Genomic DNA, 21,450 nt, shown 5'->3' with positions numbered 1-21,450 from the left:
TTGTATGCCAAGGCAGGTATGCCTAACAATGGTAACGCATGGCATGACAAAAATACAGTGGTAAAGCAAAGCTGGTACATCCAAGGTAAATATCCATTATAAAGTGCACAGAAAAGAGGAGAAAAAGAGGGATTAATCAGTGCAGGTACAGTCAAGAAAATTTTCTCAACAATCTTCCTGTATGAAAAAGAAACCGATTATACTTGCAAGTCACTTGCAGAAAGTTTTAATAATTTGCCAAATATACAGCTATTAGAATTATCCTAAATATCACTTATAATTAAGTTACAAAAGTTGGTAGATAGCACATAGTACAATATTCTATAAAATAAACACATTTATTAACAATACCCCCTGCAGTCCAATAATGGAAAAAAATAGCAAATGAAATTACAAAGACATACAAATTAGAGGAGATTGAGTGACGGCTTTAGACACTTGAATCAAAGAAACTGAGACTAGATACATTCATCCATCAAGCATAATTAAGGTAGACTTTTAGATTCTGAAAACAATTAACACAACATCAGGTGCAATTTCACATGCTTTCATTTACCTTCCAGTACAGTTCCCAGAGTATTAAAGTGCCTTTGTGCACCCTAGTTTCATTTATGGTCAGGTGCAACACACATCATATTTGGAAATTACTTCATAGGTCACTTTTTTTAAAAAAATAACTATTTGAACCAATGTACACAATTCAAACTAAGGTGGTTTTACAGTACTTCTATTTGCTGTTGGATGTCATATAACGAATTAAACTCCAAATACATGGGGCCCATCTCCACTAAGCAAGACTACACTGAAAGATGTTTCTTGAAGTGCTTTCTGCTGTACAATCCTTAGCTTTTCTCATTTTTTCCCCTTTCAAACACCACTCCATTACATTTTTCCTTTTGATGACAACCCTTTCTGCAGCTTTCATACACAGATGGCTGTGAACATGGCAAAGGGGCAGCATTCGGCCTGTGGCTCTGGGATGGAAGGTACTTCCCATGTAACATCCTGCAAGGCTCTGCTGTAAGTTGATGCGTATGCATGGTATATTAGCCCTGCGAGAGAACTGAAGACACGCAGCATTTGGATCTTATCCATAGCGGTGACCTGCACTGCAGACCTGACCAGATGTCCTACTCAGGGCTCCTTACGAAAAGCTTCCGTCACTTCCCGCTACGCTACCTTCTTAACCCCAAACCTCCATATCACTTGCAGTACAAAAAGGAAAACTTCATGCAGTTTTGCCATCTCTCACCTTGCCCCCAAGATGTCCCTTTCAGAACACAGGTAATTTTTACACAACCTCCCATCCAGTCTCACCACTAACATTCTACTACTCCTCTTTCATGGGAAAGGGTGCAAAAGGGAAACTGCATTTCCCACAGTATTTGAGGGATTTTCATGATGTTTTTCAATACCTGCACTTTAGGAGCAGTTATGGGGCACAAGTTTTCCAGGAAATTACAATTTCACTTTTAATTTTTCACAACGATGCTACAGAAGGTTATTGGTGGCAAGAGCTAAAGAAGGCACTCAGGAGGAAAGCTTACTTGGAGAAAAAAAAGCAGCCACAAAAAATTAGGAGAGAGGATGAACAACTAATCATAACTGTAAACAGCAGATGTGGGTGCAAGTCTCTATCCTTCCACTATCTTCCTATACTTGATAGTACTTCGCACCAGCAAATAAGAGAAGTTACGATATTAAGTTCAGGCTGTAAGCACCCCGCCTGCCACGAGCGTCACAGGTGGTGCCTTCCCTTCCCCACCACTGCTCCCTGTGAGAAGGCCCGCTTTAAACACTGTGTAGTCCAGACCCAGATCAGCAGGAGCTCTCTGCAGGTGAGGAAGTTTTACTGGGGCTCTAGGTGCGTAATACACTAACAGTACTTAAAATAAGTGCACTGAACTATTTCAAGAACATACGCACTCTGTTAAATCAAACTAAGGGGAATTAGTGATCTCCTAATCTACTGAGTACTTCAGAAGTTCTCCATGGAACTATAGGGTTATGGAAGAGAATGGTCTGACTATGCATTACAGCAGGAAAAAAAACAGTACAAGTTTCATGTGAATCACAACAAAAAGTCTCCACTTTAGTTCCTAAAATTATCCGATTACAGTGTTTTAAAATTTCATAATGGTATCGTAATTTCCAATGTAATTTATGCAACAAATTCCATCCATATCCAAAAATAATCATGTATGTAAAGGTTTTTTTTATAAAACTCCATACAATTCAAGCTCTCATTAGGTAAGCCTATACACAATTCTCACAATAACCAAAGTAGAAAGTCTTCAGAAAAGCATATTCTGAGAAAGTACACAAATGACAATGCTTCCCTGAATCTTTCCTTTTGACAATCAGCTCTGCTAAATCAAACTCTTATTGCTTAAAATCAAAACAGATGGGTTTCATCAACGGCAAGAGCACTCAGATACACCACACCAGTCTGGGGAAGTGACCTGCTCTCAGTTTTATGAGACAGAAATACCTATATGCCTGGTTACCATTTCCATAAATATTTCCACGTACCTGTCGCCTGTCCTGTACACTTCATACAGACAACAAAAGAAGCATCACTGAGAGGGAGGGAGATCAATGGCAATGCACACATTTATTGGCCAGTACCTCCCTCATCATTTTCCAACTAATTCTGTAATCTGTTTAATGATTTCTGTGAATACATCTCCAACTGTAACTGAAACGAATCCGATCAGATAGAAATGCCTGATCTAAAATGTGCAAGAACAATGTGAATAACACCTTTGCAGGCTCAGATTCACAGTAGGTACTATGCCAGAGCATCCCTACAGCAAGCTTTATTTACACAACTCCCAATTAAAAATACTGTTATCGCTCAAGCTACATTTTAAAGTAACAGAAATATATCCATAGTAACTACTGGTAAAAAAACATGATAAAATTATTTATTTTTTTTTTAATTCAAAATATTCTGACAGTTTAACAATATTCCAGGTGCATTACAAACACTGCCATAATCAACACAACAATCAATACCTAAAGAGCATTCAAACACTGAAGACTTGTATCTTAAAGCAGAGACAGGAGAAGGTGCATACTAAAAGCATACAGATAATTTCCCAATAACTGACTTCGAGGCAGATGCCTGATTTTTCCAGCACAAAATGGAGTAAAATCCAGAAGACAAAAGACAGAATGAATTATAGAAGAAAAAAATTCAGATTTAGAAGTGTTTTCCCCCATATTTTCTACAATACATTGTGAATTTATCACACAAGGCCACTGCCAGCCTCGACTACTCTAGTGTTCACTATTTAGGGGATAGAACTACAAAATCTTAACAGAGAAACCAGCGCTGAAGCAAACAAAACCACAAACTCTTTCCAGAATATGGCTTAAATTAGTTCACAGAGAGTGGGGAATACAGTAACTATATGGTGCAGTGGAAATACCAGGTAGGAAAAAAAAAAATATTTCTCATCCTGATATTTTCGCCTCAGCATTCACCACAATTTGCATAATTTTCTTCACCAAAGGTACCACCCTTCCTACAAGCATCATTTCCCATGCTTCAAAAACATCATGTTACCAACAGATGGGTTTCCTTCTTGAATGTATTGGCCAATATTAGCTCTAAAGTTTAACCAATATAGTTTTATACGTAATACCCTGTTTCTTCCAACTAACCCAGGCTCTCAAATAGAGCTAAACCTTCAGCTTTATTTAAAACAGCGTATTTGCTTGAAGAAGTATTTCTTTCCAATATAGAAAACAGATGTCAAATCAAGAACTTGCAGACATGTACACAAATGAGTGCATAGTGCAGAACACCACACAGAGAGAGCAGCAAGGCCACAGTGTCACATTAAGTCCACACGTACAAGATGTATGTTTCCAATAACCAAATCCATTCTAAAAAGTTTTATTTTTCTGGGGCTTGCTTAAAGCCTTAGAATCTTGCTCTATGGATGGCAAAACTCCTCCATCCCAACTTTCCATATAGCTGACTATATACGTACGGTACAACAGCCATGTACACAGCATACAGAAGACACGCACCAAAAATACTTTGGATACATCATCCTGATCTCAAATACTCCATATGAAAATGTGGAATTTTCCTGTGAAAAAGAATGAAGTGGGACAACTTTCAAATTATGCAGCTTGCCTGTGTATCACTAAGGAAAGAGCTGGCTTTAGCCGAGGGTAAGAGTGTCACAACTCCACTGCAACAAACAGAGGTACATCTGGTTGCTCCAGGGCTGAACTCTTATCTTCGCAGTGAAGGGTCCTTCACCTGTACTGGTCATCGTTTCCAGTTGGTGCTCCCCAGCAGTGGAAACGTGAAACGCTTGCTGCAAAACTACAAGTGGCAAACAGCTAGAGGAAATCTCTGTATGCTTACTCAAAATGCTTTCTTTCCCCATTCAATTAGTTTGCTTTTAAAAGCAGTGTTTTTGGAGAAGGGCCATCAGAACAAAGGAGTGAAGCATTTCCCTTAGTCACAACATCAGACACTCCATTAACATACTGACTTAATCTCCTAAACTGAATTAGTTCCTGGAACATCTCACATTTGCATGTTTTTACTCTTTCTTAGGAACAAACAGTTTCTCTAGCAGTTGTGCAGTTTAAGCCTGTGAAAAGTATTTTACTCCAGCATTTTCTTAGCACCTCAACACAAACCACATTGTAGCTTGTCTATGGTGAGCATTGGCTACCGACAACCACCCAGAGTGCCCACACCAGGGCTGAAACAACAGTAACATTGTCCCGTGACACTGAAAAGCACTTTTTGATACACCGGCTTCCAGGTCAGACTGCTGACTCAGAACAGGATTTCACTCAAAGTAGGTTAACTCCAGTTATCCAAATACAGTAAACACAAGAGGGCAGTGCTGCGGACATCAATCCTGCACACTAGTTTTCAGTCCGTTTTCTAAAAACCTGTTAATGGAGATATGGCTCAGTGTCAAGGCTAAGTGGGCAAATGTTATCTACGCTAAAGTCGTTAGGGGAACTAGCATAATCCTTCCTTACTGTACAACTGTACTCCTTGGATTTAAGCCAACCACGTATGTTTCATTCTACTAATTTACCTATCCTGCTTCATCTCAAATATTCTCATCCTTTCACACTTGCTAATTAACGATCAATTATTTTCCTGAGTGAGATTATAAAAAGTTAAACCCTTCTACCAAAAGTACAAAGACAAATAAAATATAGAACAATACAAACCCAGTTATACAGCATTACAAGTGCAGAAATTCTTCGTGTTGTTGCTCTTATTTATCATTGGCCCCAGTAAAAAACATAGCAAAGAATTTAGTTATCCAAAATATTTTGAAGTACTGTGATTAGATTCTTCAGACCATAAATGTAGCCCTCATCCTTTGTGTTGCTAGGGAACACATGAGCAAAATCTATCATTCGGACTTCTACGTTTGCACTTTCCTTGGTCTCTGCCGGCATGTGACAGAAAACTTTTTCCAGTTGGGGTATAACATTTCCGTTCAGATGCTCTTGCGTAATGCATGTGCTGCTTTTCCACACATTGCCTTGCTCCAAGTTTTCAACTTTTAGTGAGAGTTGACTGTGGTGCCTCTTTGAGTATGCCTTTTTGTGAAGTGCATAAAATTTGGACAAGCCTTTACTTACAGAGGCCTCAATTTTTCCATTCTCTGTAGAATTTATTACATGAATATTATTATTATACTCCAGTATGTCTCCACCTGATAACAGTCCTTTGGGCACTCCTCTCTTTTCTGCCAAGGTGACATCACTCAATCGCATGGTCGTTGCCTGACACAAACCTTCATAAACAAACAGTAATGAGCTTGCATAAAAGTTGAGTTGCTTCTGGCCCTCAAACCACTCCAGAATTTTTTCAATCTTCTGAATGCTGGCAGCTATCACATCTTTTCTCAAGCAGTACCCACTGTGGAAAAACTTTGAGATGCCTGCAAGAAATAGACACATTTCAGGATTATTTTCACCTCTGAGAAGAAAATGGGTTTCTTTTCTTTTGGGATTAGAATAGTTCTCTATTTAAAGAAACAGACACCATTCACATAGTTCCCTTTCAGGCAATTATTAACTAAAATAGAAGCACACCATGAACCTCTTGATACCTTCAGTCACCTCAGCTGCATAAGGCCAGCTGTATAGTAATACCACAGATACAGCTTGGATTGCAAGTACAACTAACTAATCAATTTATCAATCAAACAGTAGATTAACATGATTCCTGCTCCTCGGGTGACTCTAGCAAGTATCTGGGCAGTTTTGGGCAAGGACCCTTTAAATTCCCCAGGAACAAACAAGCTCAAGCAGCTCTTTATCATGGGTGACAGAGCTAAGTTAGTACCAGGTCTGGAGAGGGGGATGTTTGGGCGTCTGTACTTCTGTCCCTCCACGAGGAATAGATGTCAACTAATAAGTAGTTTGAAACAGTTATCACCAAACAGCTATATGATGGTAGCTTTTTTATTTATTGTTCATGTAGAGCAACATACAGATTGACTTCAACCAAGAAAGTCCTGTAAATTGACAGATGCAATTATAGCAGCTTGCTACTATAAAAACCTGGACATATTCACAGAAGACAACCAGAAGAAAAAATATGCTTATTATAAAAATATTTATTACTTCTAAAATATTTCTATTTAACTATAGTTTCAAAGCTGCAAAGAAACTGAATTCTACGACTACCACCCCCTTCGTAGTGGTAAAAGACAGGATGAGAAAATTCCTGTAGTTGACACTGCTGTTATATCCAACTGCAAAATTAATTTAGGATCAACAAGCAGTTCCAATGATACAGGAAACAGCTAAAGACCCACCTGGCAAGAGGAGAAAAAAAGACTTTTAGAAGGGGAACACAAAAGATTATTTACTTACTTATTCAATGGTATGGCAAAAGTAAAGGAAAAACAACCAAGAGCACCAAACCCTGACACACAAACTCCCTTACCATCCTTTACTGTTTCCTTTGTCAAGCTCCTTCCATAGTGCTGGTTTTGCGTCTCATAGCTGTCAGAAGTGACATGGTAAACCTGCAAGAAACAAGGAGATAACTCTGTACTTATTTGAAACAACCAGTATTTCCGCAGATCTAAGAGACACCTTAAGACAGGCTACAAAACCTTTGGTTCCCTGTACCCTCCCGCAGACTGAAGTTGCTTGCAGCGGCCAGCACTGCCCTCTAGTATGCTCATCTGCAAGGGCCTCCCCTTCACATCCTGGGGTCTATGCTGCAGCTTTCCAGCCTTAGAAAGACCATCACCTTGGCAAAAAACAACGTATCCATTAGGGGAAAACACTTTATATAGCACCTCCCTTGAAAATAAACGCCAAGACTTGAAACTGTGGTACTCCTACCCATGCTACTATGACTATCAGTAATATGTAACAAGCTACAAAATTCAATGCAATTATTTCGCATTCTTAAAACTATAAAAATATTTAGCACAACAGCAAAACATATCACATGACCAAGAAGGCCTAGCTCCGTGTGAAACCCACCCGAAACTACAGGTTAATAGTAAATATATATATACATATACACACTAAAATGACCCAGTGAAAGCTCGGTTCCAGCCTGGATAGCAGTACATCACCACTTGCCTGAAAGGGAGGCAACTCGTATGGGTACAGTTTTGTCCATATCAGGAATTGTACAAGCTCAACAACTTAATTCAAAAGTGTTTTACAGAGACACATTTTCTCTCGAACTGAAATAATTTCCATAGTAGTTACGTGCCAGCCAGCCAGGCCCAAGTATAATTTGTTTATGAGAGTGCAGACAATTCTTATTTGCAGAAATAATGGTGTTACCAAGCAGGCAGTTGTCTCTGGCAGAAACTTTGTGCTTGGCATTTGTTCAGACCACCCAACCCTGCGGCACCCATCCTGGCTGCAGTGCTCTGCCCTCCCTTCACCCGCCCTAAAAAGAAAGGATCCCAAGGAAAGCAAGTCGGGGTGCACTGGTGAGGCACCTGTCCCCAGTTCCCTCCTTTGGGGTCTTTTTCTTGCTGTAATCCACAGAGGAAGTCCAGGGCAATGAAACATCAGTGCATAAAAGGAGGTACATGAGCAGTAACAAAAAAAAAAAAAAAATCAAAAAAAATCAATTCCTTGTTTTCATGGCAGCCCCCACCCTGCCCAAATCCTCTGCCCCCATCCAAACCACACCAAGCACAGTGTGAAAACATATGTTCATATGTTAACTCCCGCTTCACAAAGTAGCTGGGAAGAAAAGTCTCAAATAGCTCCTGTTTTGACAATAAGACAGAATTAATTCAATTCAGGGTCCCCAAGGAACTTAAATCACAGTGCGTGGAAACTGATTTAAGTCATCAACCCTGAGCAGAAGAGGCAGTAAATAATTCTGTTTATTCTAAAGAAATAACAGTTGTAAGTCTGAATGTTTCAACTTGCTTGGTAGCAAAGACACTTCCCACTGTTATGATTCCTATTTCCACTGTTATGATACATACAGAAACTGAGGCCCTGATGTCTATAAATTGCAGATGAGAATAGCAGAGGTGAGTTATTCTGAAACAGCATCTGAGTAGTGAAATTCCTGGTTTCATGAAAACAATCATTTTTCACACACGCCCCCCCCCTTTTCTTTTTTTCTAAAGCACAGAAGAGATATACAGCATACAACGTCTGAACCAAAAGATTAGTTCCATAAATACCCCAGGTACCAAAGCTACTTTCAAAAACATACCAAAAGTTTCAAAACTCTTTTGAAGAGCATCAAGCCAAAAGTAATTAAATAAAGCAAGAAATAAACTACATCGCTTAGAAAGAGGGTCAAGAGTCTGATGACTACATCTAAGTTTTCACTAGCCACGTCTTCATCTTAATAATATTAAGTGTTCTCTTTTAGTTGGTCTAGGGGCAGCTTCCTCCATACACCAGCACTGCAGCACGCTCCTGAACGAATAACCTTGTTTACAAGAACCTTATCTCTTCCATGAAGGAGCTAACAGTTTTTGCGATGGGGGCACTTGCTCAAAAACGCTGATTAAGATCTGCAAGCTCATTTTGTTTTCCAAAGAAAAGCTGGAGCAGCACATAAGCCCCCTGTGCTTCTGAGCTGGGTTTCCCATGAAGCTACTCTACCTCTTCTCATAATTTGCACAAAACCATTCCCCCCATATGGCTCTCTATATAGTTTAAAAATACCCAGGCAGATGTGCATGTTTTGCATTAACAGTGCATTTTTAACTATACAAAACAGTCGATGACAAACTCGCCGGTCCCGCACACATACCAAACAGTGTAATGTATATATTTAACTATCTTGTTAACAAGCAGACTCAGAAAATCCTCAGTTACCAGCGGGCTTGACTGCAGACAGTAGTATTAAAGGAAAACACATACAGGTAATTGTGTAAGTATTCTCCATGTTAGCCAAAGAGCTGTCTCTCAATACTGCTTCAAGCAGTATTCAACTGCAAGGAGGTGACTATTTGAAACGTTCCTGGAAAACCTCAACCAAATACAAATAAATTAAGTCCCATCCTGATAGCAGAGGAACAGAAACCCAAGCTCATACAGAAATAAACTTTCACCAGTTTTGGCTTCACCCACACCTACCCCTGCAAACACAGCTATGGCCGGTGCTGTAGTAGCAGAAGAATACGATGAACTTCTAAATCTACAGACCCCTTGCTTCACTGTGCTTTTGTTCACTCCATTACCACTGCTAGGCTGCTTCTAACCCTTCCCAAAAGGCTATTTCCCTTTGAACCAACTTGTTGTAGCTGTCTGTACTAGCCCACTTCTGTCAAATGACGACAAGTCAAGTAAGTCAAATCTGTAACCTTAACAGTGGCTGAAAATTTATTAGACAGGAAAATTTAATTTCTTGTCCACCCACCACAGGTTGTTATGTGTTTGCTCTGTATTCACAACGAGTTTCAGTGTATAGTGCATGACAAAGAAAACTTTACATCACCTTCAACAAAGCTCCCACTTGATCAATGATTTTTGTACATTCTTACTACACACCACCAGTGCTGCCTAGGCTGACAATGTGAAGGCTCCTCCTCGTGCCTACAAGCAGCTCCCAGCCAGCGAGGTTTCTGTAGGAACATTAACTGGAATCCAGCATGCCAACGGGTTCAGTGTTTTAACTAGTAGCAGTAGGAACTCTGTGTGGGCAGCACATAAAAAACCCCAGGTGATTAACTGTCACGGGAAATTACCTTTAGACTTTTCTCAACCTGCACTTGGCTTTTATTTCCCCATGAGGTGTTGAGTTATTGCTGTTTGCACATGCACACATATTTTTGTACCCTTTTTTTCAATTATGGTTAGCTCACTTGACATTCTCAAACTGAGGGAAACCTTGAACTACTAAGTTGGTCCAGTGTGGCTTTTATGAAGGCACAACCTTGTAAGATCTCAACAGTTTAGAAACCTTGCAGCTGCGGCTTTAGGAAATAAAGCTGAAGACAGGATTGAGGAAAACAAGTATCAAATGTTATGTCGTGTTGTTTACAGAAATTCAGTACTGACTTCCATGGCAAGGCAGAAAAATACACACTGTTCAAATACTTATCTGTGGCAACTCCCCAACTTCCAGAAACTATGATTTAAATACATATTAATTAAGACTAGCCTGTTTGGTGGAGATACAGCTAGCACAAATAAAAGTATCTATTAAATAACTCACAGAGCTCTTTCAGATCTGCAAAAAATAATAACCAAACCACATCACTGAAACTGGGGGGAAAAAAATCCCTATTCTGAGCAGGCTCATACGGTACTGCAGAGGGGCACCTGCAAAGCACCGGCTAACCCAACTGCACGCACGTGGGGACTCGTGCCACTGATGTCCCTACGCACTAGCTGGTGCCTGGGAAGCTCCTGCGGAGCTCCCGGTGCCCATCCCTGCTTCCCCACACACCCCGCGAGGGCAGCCTGGGCCCTGCTCCTCTAAGCGAGGACACTGAGGTTAGATAGATGCTCTGACGCCGAGACACCCAGATGTCAATGGGCAAAGGGCCGAGATGTCCACCCCCCGTATTTTTTCCATAAACATGCTTAATGGTCACCCCTATTTTACACTCACATAGGTAAGAGTGAGCGAGTGTTTAAATGTTACACAGAGTTTTCTGTTTACAGCAAGGCACCTCTGCCCTCACAACTGGCATCGGAAGGTCAGTGCCCAGCCTGCTGCCAAAACTGGAGCCAAGCTGAAAGTGGGAGTAAGCAGGCAGCACCCCAATGAACGCAAGGGCATCCAACATCAGCATCAGTCCAGCACCTTCGCAGGGACTAACTCCAGCGCCAGGCCGAGACCCACCCCCACAACCTGGCACCTTTTACCTGGACATCATGATTATCCCTAGGTAAATATACAAGTTCCCTTCATGTCTGAAGAACCAAGGTTCCTCTGCAGTCCTGTGATGTCTCAGGGACCGATCCTGCCACAGTGGAAGATTTAAACACTGAGTTTTAACAAGCCTTATCTTTTCTTTTCCAAAATTAAAACAAGAATTTGAAGAAAAGAAATTACAAAAGGATAAATTTAAAAAAATACTTTCTCTTATTTCATAGTACTGCTTTATAGTAATACTACAACACCAGTACTGCTGCTGAGAGCATGCCCATATAGCTAAATCCATTTATCGAAACACACATACACATCTTTTAAAAAACAAAACAAAAAACCCAAACAACCCCCCCCAACATTATGTTGTCATTGCTACACTACAAGTGACAGAAGTACACACATCCCTGCTTGTTGCTGGCTGGAAAATTCAGCCTCGGAAGGATGCATTCCTGCTCCCCCACTTCTAAGGCTGTACTTACATATTATTCTGTCTGCTTTGCTTCTTTGTTCTTCTAATATTTGACAGAGTGCTTTATATGATCAAGTACACCACCAAATGCTTTTACAATCAATATAATGTTTTAGTAAGGTCCTTACATAAGTAAGTTGTAGAATGAAATTATGTTTTGACTAATTGACTGAAAAAAGACTAATAATCTCCTTAATAGAAGAAGTAACAACACTCCAGGTAAATCATGAACCATTTTAAAAATAGCTAAATACATTATTTTGGACTCCCACAACTTCCACAGAGCACCTCAACAGAATGTATTTCTTTTATGCCTCCTTTTTATATAAGGGGGTGAAGGAAGGAGCCATGTCTCGTCTCATCCATGATCAGCTTTTTCCAAACAGAGGAAATCTTATTAGCCATAAGGACACAAGTGGACCAGCTGTCATATACACAACAAGTCCTTCATGTAAGGAAAAACTGCTGGGGGAAAAAAAAAAAAAAAAAAAAAGGCAAGCCAGGGTAACCATCTGCTAAAACTTGCCTGAAAGGATGACAGATTAATCTCCTGAACTCTACAAATGAAGCACTGCTGCAAGATACCCTTCAATTCACCAGCAGGTGCCAGACTCCATGGAATTGCCGCATTCAGTTCTGCAGCATGGATTCAGCACCATCAGACTGAGAAACAGATGAGCCAAAGTCAATGGCAAGAACCAGGGAGTGAAAGCAGAAAGGGAGAAAAGCAGAGGAGGCGGAGATACAAAGAGGTAACAAAGCCAGCAGAGAAAAACCAACAAGAGCCTTGAGTTACTGCTCATTTCAACCACTGCAAACATCTATTTCCAGACTTTTGGGTTTGTTTGGTTTTTGTTTTCCCAGGGCTTTTGGTTGGTTCCTTTGGTTTCACTTGTTGGGTGGTTTTGTGTTTTTGTTTTTTTAGTTTCGGGGTGCTCTGTGTTTAGTTTTTGTTTTGTCCACCTGTTTTCTTGAACATCAAAGACTGAATTATACTTATAAACGTAAAAAACAACCAGCTGATTAGTTTTTACTGTCGAAGAATATGAACACTAGATGCAGGATTTAATAGCTTTATTACTCCTCCCTTCCCAAATCTTGTTATTAACACATCAGAGCTTATGAAAATTACGATACTAGAACGGTTTCATAAAGAACTCAGAAAACGGCCTCAGCTACCATCAGTTTTAAAATAGCTTGCAGGAACATGTGCTGCAGATTAGGAAATTCACTTGTAAAAACAGCTTTAATGAGGTATATGCATTACTGCATGCAATAGTTCATAGGCACAAGCAGTAAAAATAGATGATGGATTATACTGGTGAAGTTATATGATCACCAGTTTATGATTTAAAAACTGCTTCAGAAATATTATGGACTACGTGATCTTGCAATCAAGATGTTCTGGAAGAAAAAAACCGAAAACCTGCAGACATCAGGAATTATGGTTTCTGAATGGATTGCAAATCCGAAATGAGATCACAACCCACACATTCTGCTTGTGTTCAGCAGCATACAAAATACTCTATTTTTAATATTGCTTTCACTGCAATGATAATTCTTATATATTTATATTTTACTATTGAAACCATACTGTAAACTTGTATTTTTGCTATTGGAACTGCACCTTAGTTTTCCAACTTCTATTTAAACTCTCACTAATAACAAATCTATGTCCTCTTCTATTAAAGAAACGGTTCCACTAAATATGAAATTGGGTTTCTAACAAAGCCATTGAAATGACTGTTTTCTAAATGCATTTCCATGCACTTATTCTGTCTACTCAGTGCATTAAGATGAATGTAGTTTAGCATATGCCAAATGCCAGAGCCATGTACGTAAATCAAAGCTCTGCCAGATAGGAGACTTGCTTCCTTTAAAGACAAACCATACATATTCTATATATAAATAGATGACTCTTCATTTACCAGTACATCGAAAAAAAAAGGAAAAAGCGCTGTATCAATGTCTTTTGGGGTGAAACCCCACTATAAATAAATTTTTGGGGTAAAAAACCCCACTTGTATCACATTTTTGCTTGTATCTCTTAATGACAGTTTATATGCGTACTTTAAAAAACACAGATAACTACATTTTCTATTTTTCCTGGGCCCCTTTCTTGCTTTTCTAAAATAGAAACTTAATAAACAAGCCCACCTCCGTGTTAAAAACAACACTGAACAGAGAGATTAAAAACAAAATGCTCTGCTTTCTGAATAGTGTTGTACCATGTTTTGTCCAGCAAACACCAGCAACCTTCACCCAGCACGTCAGCCGTTACAGGCAGCAAATGCCCAGCAGAGTGTTTTACATTACGGCCAGAATCTTACAAATATAAAAGCAAGCAGACAGGCAGAGAGCACCCCACAATCAAGAGGCAGCAAGCTGAGCAGAAAAAATGCCTCATGAAATGCGACTTTGCTAAGTGTTGCATGAGTGGAGGTGGAACCTTTTGAATTCTTTTAGGAAAATAATTTCCAACATGCAATTTGGTACCAAAGGCACAAAACAAATGTCATCTAGTCAAACATCAGATGGGAAACCGCAACATTTTGGGGAACCATCATTATACATACAGTTTGAATTAGGGAATCGAAAGAATTTCTTCAACAGGATAATGACACCAATAAATGACAATGTTGGAAACAACAGTCACAAGCAAACACACTGTGGAAGCAAGCATTCATTTCTTTTGCACTGTCACGAAACAAAGGATGAGAAGTACATTGTTATACACGAGATAAGAAAGGTTATGTAACAACATAAGCCAAATCCAAAGCTATAATCTCCAGCCTTCTTTCTCCATCTAAACTGACTGTTTTTTGACTCGACTCCCACGTTCTCTCTCATAAGCTTACATAATTACTGCTCATGACCACTATAATTTATAGCTGTAGAAGCTTATCTCAAGACAGAGTTAAGGCCGAGAGCCTAGGCAATTAAGTACAAAACATTACAGAGATATTACAATTATTTCAAACAATGATGCAACCTGTGTGCTGTTGCTATCTAACAGCAAAGAGCAAGCTTATCAAAAGTCTTCAGCCATTTATGCTTGTTGATGCAGAGCTTAAGAAGCCCTGGCTTTGTGTACATGAGAAGGAAGAAAAAAAAATCTCCTATCAAAAAGGAAATTATTCTTGTGCCAATCACAGCAGAAAAAAATTACTTTAAATGCATTGCATCAGGAATTCATTACTGACATCAACACCTCTGTTTCTGATGCATAAATGTTCTGGACAGCTTTTCTTTATGTTGAAGTTTTAGAGTAGCCAACACACAAATATTGAATTCCCATTTTTCTCCTCACCTAACTTAAGGAAACCTAACAGATTTAGTACAGGCATCTGCAGGGGCTTATCCATCTGAAATTAACCTTCAACTGAGAGCTGTTCCTCCAGAACGTAAGAGGTTTTTTCCTGATGGAAAGCTTTTTTAAATGCAGAACATAAGCAGCTATTTCTAGCTACATGCATCATTTGTCAAAGCTAACTTACTCTTCCCTAAATAGAAAAATTACATTTTAAAATTATTTTTTTTAAATCAACATGAAAAATTTGGAGACAATTTATCATTATTACAAAGACTGGCTCAGTACATAACACTCTGCTATAAGCCTAAAAGTAAAAAAAAAAAAATAAAAATTATAAATTGAAACATTTGCTATGCAAGAAGAATTAATTGCAGCTACATTCAGTTTAAAAGTCCCAGCCCCTTTCTTGTACACGCATACAGAATCCAGGTTGCAAACAGATTCCCAGGAGGGACACAGCCAAGTTAAACACCTGCTGTGAACAAGAGTAGTCTTTTGGAACATATTTCACACAACACTTGATACCAATACTACCAACATATTCAGGTAACATTTTATTTACACAGAACTCCAGAGGATTGTCATTTGCTAAAAAAAAAAAACAAAAAAACAAAAAAACCAAAACCACCACAAACCACCAAAAAAACCCAAACCAAAACAAACCCAAACCCCTACTACCTGCTCTATGTGGTGTGGGACAACAGGCCAGAGCATAAGCTGAATTTGAAAACAAAACATGTTCTTACCCTCATGCCAAGAACCAAAAAGCCAATCTCTTCCATCAGCGGGTACTTGCTGACCTGCTGCTGTATCTTCTCAGCTGAAGCATATGGATCATAACTTTTCTGACCTATTTTTACATCCATTATGCAAGGCTTATTAAACTTACGGGTCACATCTTCCAGTTTTAGATACGTATCTGTTAAAAAGACAAAACTTTCATGAACAGTGGGTCAAAGCAAAATAATTATATAATTTCTGCTGAGCTTCTGTGGAGGAAGGAGACTAGTTCATGGCTTAACATCATATGAGTTCTTTAAAAGTCAAATTTGCCTCGGAACACAGACTAAATATCATGGTCATTGACACCCACAAATTCTCTTGGCATTAAGTTCTAAATGCCTTATTGTTTAGAAAATTGTATACAATTAAAGTGTGCTAACCTAGCACTCAAATTCAAATCATTGCTCAGATGAAATGAATGAGTAGCTTTTATTATGCCATTAACATACTTCAAATAGCATTAATAAGCACATACACAAGCAGGTTACTACACGGCCAGTTTTGCAGTGGGGACTGCGTTCTCTTTCTGTGTGTGAAAGGGCTAGAATTAAAACTGCAATTTTTCTTTGTTTAATTAAAAAATTAAATTAAAATTTCAGACTTGTACACCACAGGGGTCAAAATGCATCTCGCTTTTCTTTTTATCCTACTCCCATCTGTGCTCATTTCTCACAGCACACCGTTTGGGGAAAACAATCCTCAAAGCCCAGGCTGCCTTTCATCTGTTTCCAGAAGTTCCTTTGGGAGGGTGGGTGGACCAAAAAACCCCAAAACCTTGGAGTGCCTGAAGATTTAAAGGACCATCCAAACCCTGGTCAAACTGGTTTATGCTTTTCTCCAGTACACCCAAGAAATTATTACCACCATGATCTACAGTGCCGATTGCCAGAACACAGCAAAAACACAAGATTCAGGAACTGCTTGACTCTGACAGCTCTGCTTGGACAAGGTTGCACAGATCTCTGGCACTTGCCAGCACACAACAGACACCAAGACAAGACACAGCATTAACACACATCTCATTCTTCCCATCAGTGTCTGCAAATCAATCTGTTATCAGCCACAAACTTCACATTGAAGTTTGGTTTTCTTTCAAGTACAGCCTGTTACATCAGTGTGTTTCTTTGGCTTTAGGGCAATCTGAATACACAAAACTATTGTAGTATTCCCCATTCCTGCAGCATAACCTAAAATGAGATTGCCAAAGAAAGCAAAATGAATTCAAGTTTTAAGAGAGAAGAGGGACAGTGGCTTGTTTTAAGTTACTTGTCTGCTGTACAGACAGGTAACAAAACCAGTTACAAGTCAAGATAAAGGGAACAAGCAATATTCCATTTCCACTTAATAAGCAGAAACACTTTCTTACGGGTAAGAAGCAGGAGGCGCTTTTATTACTTTAGTAAGTCCTGCTTAAAGCTTCACTTTTTACACCATCACGATCAAATGCCCAATTCCCCAAAGTACTCATGTATCAATCTGAAATAGGTTTTATTTAATTCTTAGATGCCTGCTTTATGTATAAATGAGACTAAGCACATTGTTAATTTAAAGTCATTCTCGGGAAAGCATGTGAAACTAATACGCTACTTTATAAAAATCCAGTCTCCTAAGTCACTGCAGCTTACAGTCCTTTCCAATGTCCTCTGGGCTACAGAATCAATCCAGAGATTAATTATAGACTAGCTCACCCATAAACCAGGTAACTGCAACTGCAGGGATGCCCAGCTAAAGTAACTCATACTTAACTTTGAGAAGCCACAGGCAGCAAACATACTCTGTATTTGCTGACTAGATATCCCCTAAGGAAAACCAGGACAAATAGAGAATACACTTCCTAGTAGGGAAAGCATCACCTGAACTGCAGGTGCCACATCTTCTGTTTAAAGTTTTTATACACTGATCTAATTCAGTCAGATATTAACACAGCTTTTGTGGGGTTTTGGAGAATTGCTACTAAATCCAAGGGAGTCCATACAACCTGTTAGCTATCTGTTATTAAAACAAAAATTGTAAAAATCTAAACACCACACTTCAATCCTTTTTGCATATTACAGAAATCACTGTAATCAATAGATTTGTGTCATCGCTCTAAAACAATCCAGAAAACAACTAAATGAAATTCAAGTTTTTCAGTGCCTAGCTCTCAAAAGCACTGAGACAAAGGTATGCCATGGGAGGTGGGGAAAGAAATACAAAAACATCTCAGAAAATGGCTGCACTCCTTTACCACCAACTCCAAAATGCTTTGGATTATGTTGTGAGCACCTCCTGACTCAAACCGTTACAAAACCAAAATTATACAAATTGCAAGTTGCCACAAATTGTACAAATTGTTTAGATGCAATATTTTTATCAACCCTGAAATCTAACTGCATATAGTGTGCAACATCTATTTCTATAACACAACAAAGAGTGAGCCCATAAAAATAACTAGCTTAAAAAGAACTTAAGTCTCCCAAAACCTAGCATACTTCCCTTCAGACAACAAGTGGACAAGATTACAAATGCCTTCAATGGAAAGAGCATGACTGAGTGCCTGTGGTCATCTGCCATCCTCTGTCTCACTGGTCCAAATCCCTCTTCTAAGCATACAGCACCAACATTCAACACCTCCCAAATATTTAGAAGTTCTAAATATCTGTCACTTTTCAGTTCCCCATCCATTTCAGATCTATTAAGCTAGATCATCTCTTACTGACCTAAAAGTGTAACAATTACTATTTTTAAAAAACTAAGCATTAAAATAACTTAGGAGCTAACACTAACCATGGGAAACACTAATTACTTGGCAAAGCCTGTAAACTATTCTAAGTGACTCATCTCTCTCACACTTTCTAGAATTATTATTTAAATCTTCCTCATAAGCTAACTGCAAGCTCAGAATTAAGATTACGTTACACCTGTTCAACGCACACTCCCACTCTCAAAAAGCTTTTTGTCCTTGCAGGGAAAGCAATGCTGCCACCACAGATAAAGCATTATACCAAGCTATTTTTCCTCAGTACAGCATAAAAAAAAAAAAATGCATCATGTGTTTATGCTTCATTTTTCCTGGCACTGTTCAGTTATTTGCACTGTGTTCAACAGGCTACTGAAAGAGACCCCAAAACCACAGTATCAGCACACACCCCAACTTGCAACGTTTCCCCCTACAGTATCTGGAAGCATTAAGACTAAGGCAAACAAAGCTTCAGATGGAAACATTGGTAGGTATCACCTTGAAGTCAGGTGCTCTCATTGTCTTTGAGGATTTGACCCCCAAGTGTCCTTCTGAAGGTCATCAACAAGCCTGCAGCTCAGCCTAGATAACTAGCACACTATCCTTCCTCTCCTTGTTTTGTTAAACAAAAAAACAGATTTTCCAAGCAGTTCAGATTTTCTATACTATTATGTAGCACACTGCTAACGCAATGCGTTTCTGAACATCATGCATTTGCCATCTAAAACCAGGTTAAATTAAAATCTCCTACAGAGAAAATAATTTTAAGGATTTTTGCATCTTAGCTTTGGTAGGTAATCCTGACTATACATCTCAAGAAATTAAACAAATCATTCCTCAGAGGCTTACCCTCCGCCTTTCTGTTTTTCAGGGGCAGGGAAGATGGCAGGAAGACGTGGCTTCACTTACTATTTACATATTTTATTGCACTCCCAAAGGAGACAAACCAACACCACCAACATTCATTCAGCAAGTATGCATGACATGAACCACTGCAGACTTCAGCACGTACATGCTGATGCACTCAGTCCTCACTGGAATCAGAAGTGACAAAGTAACTTGAAGCATCTGACTTCTCATAACTTACAAGACATCTCTCAAAACATATGAATAAGCAGGGGAAAGCCTCAGTTACTCCCAGCAACAAGGGAAGAAAAGAAAAGTTTGAGGCTGGCTTATATTTATCTACCCTGTTCTCAGTTTAGGCAATAAAAATCAAGAGTACAGTATGAAATGAGCAGCAGTAAAGTTACTTAAAAAAAAAAATATGCAGAGGCAACAAGTAGGCAGCAAAAACCAGACCTCTCAGCAGGAGATACAAAAAGCTCGACATGGCTCCTACATCTTTATAACAACTCTTCCACTTCATTAATAAACTCCCAATGCCCACAACGCCAGTGAACCCAAATTTCAAACCAAACTGTCTCACTCCAATTTTAGATTAGCTTAGGGAGACCGAGTGTCACCCACCTCTAACTCTATCCCCTGTGCAGTAGTATGGTATGCAACTTGTAAAATAACTGTCCTCTTAACGTTGATATTTTATCGATACTGTGAATATCGGTCCATCTTTTCTGTCATGCTTCCTATATCCTCATTTACACCTAATACATTTAACCCCTTTTAGCTAGCAATTCCATCCACTCATCTGCATTTTCAGCCTAGAAGACTGAAGCTTCTCCCTAAGTATTTCTCCAAGAAAATAAACTCCTTGACTTCTTCAACTTACCCACCATAGCTCCTGGTCACCCATCACATGGAAACTCAGAGACTGTCACAGATGAAGGTCAGAGTGGTCCTAGATTAAGTTACTCTTGGTTTTTTTCTTACCACAAGCCTGTGATTCTCTCCATATCTGCATGAACCTACTGAGACACTCAACCCTGTGCCCAAGATAACAACTATGACGCTACACATACGCAACACCACTCTACCAAGGAGTCCTGCTTCTTCCTTATCTCATAAATAAGGAATCTTTTTATTAAGAAAGAACACTGTCCTATCAAACCAGGCAAGCCATTGCTCCTACACACACACACTTAAATAATTAAGATAGGTACAGTTCAGAACATGCAGCAAACAGTTTGGTAACTGGTAATTGTTTAATTGAATTTGTTTTTTTAGAAGTCACCTATGCCCAATGTAGGAACAATAAGGAATTATTTGGTTTACTACTCAGAGATTATATGGAGCTGCATCCCCAGAATCTGTAAAGCAGGGACTGACAAAGGCTCCCAATGTCAAGATTCTCTCATCTCATGTCACCGAGACACACCACAGCAGCTAAATATACTGTTCAATCATTTAAGCAAGAGCTTAACCCACAGTTAATTTGGGCAGACAGGTAACAAACCCATCCATGGTTTCCCCAAAACAGTCTCTCTATGTCCCTTGCTCGGTGTGGTTACTTCCCTTCTTCCTATTTTTCTAAATTTCTTTTCCTGTTTTTTATGCAGTCTTTTCCTATTTTTTATGCAACACTGCCAATTCTTTTAGTCTCTGGTACCAAGCACTGGTGCACAGACACACACAAATGCATCATGGGTCTTCCTTTGCACCTGGCATTAGCAAAACGCATTTGCAAACACCTGCTAACCAACCAATGACTTCCAACACGAATGACTACCTCCTTAACTTTGGATGTACCCAGCATGTGTGCATTCTGTTAAACTCCATCATCTCCAATGTATTTGTGTAGTCTTGATAGAAATCAAAACTCATTAATACTACAGATAACAGAGTTGGCAATGGAGTGTTTTGTTTGAACTCCCGCCATAGCTTTCTATGAAGAGGACTCCTGATTGTGCATTGTCTTTTCAAGAAGCAGACCA

The 21,450-nt window shown here is 39.2% G+C and overlaps 1 protein-coding gene across 1 annotated transcript in view; it reads right to left on the bottom strand.

Moving 5' to 3' along the window:
* Nucleotides 1-210: 210 nt before the first annotated feature.
* The window catches only part of IPMK (inositol polyphosphate multikinase), a 44,262-nt gene continuing 23,022 nt past the window's right edge, over nucleotides 211-21,450 (bottom strand). Inside the window, exons 4-6 of the mRNA XM_037399991.1 lie at nucleotides 15,864-16,036; nucleotides 6,956-7,037; nucleotides 211-5,942 (exon numbers count right to left, since the gene is read on the bottom strand). Of these exons, the coding sequence (XP_037255888.1) occupies nucleotides 5,308-5,942; nucleotides 6,956-7,037; nucleotides 15,864-16,036 (890 nt within the window). The 3' untranslated portion in view covers nucleotides 211-5,307. The remainder of the gene's footprint in view (nucleotides 5,943-6,955; nucleotides 7,038-15,863; nucleotides 16,037-21,450) is intronic.

Source organism: Falco rusticolus, chromosome 9 (genome assembly GCF_015220075.1).
Source record: "Falco rusticolus isolate bFalRus1 chromosome 9, bFalRus1.pri, whole genome shotgun sequence".
NCBI lineage: Eukaryota > Metazoa > Chordata > Aves > Falconiformes > Falconidae > Falco > Falco rusticolus.
Note: the sequence above shows the minus strand (reverse complement) of the source record. Positions and strands in the feature narration are given on the sequence as shown.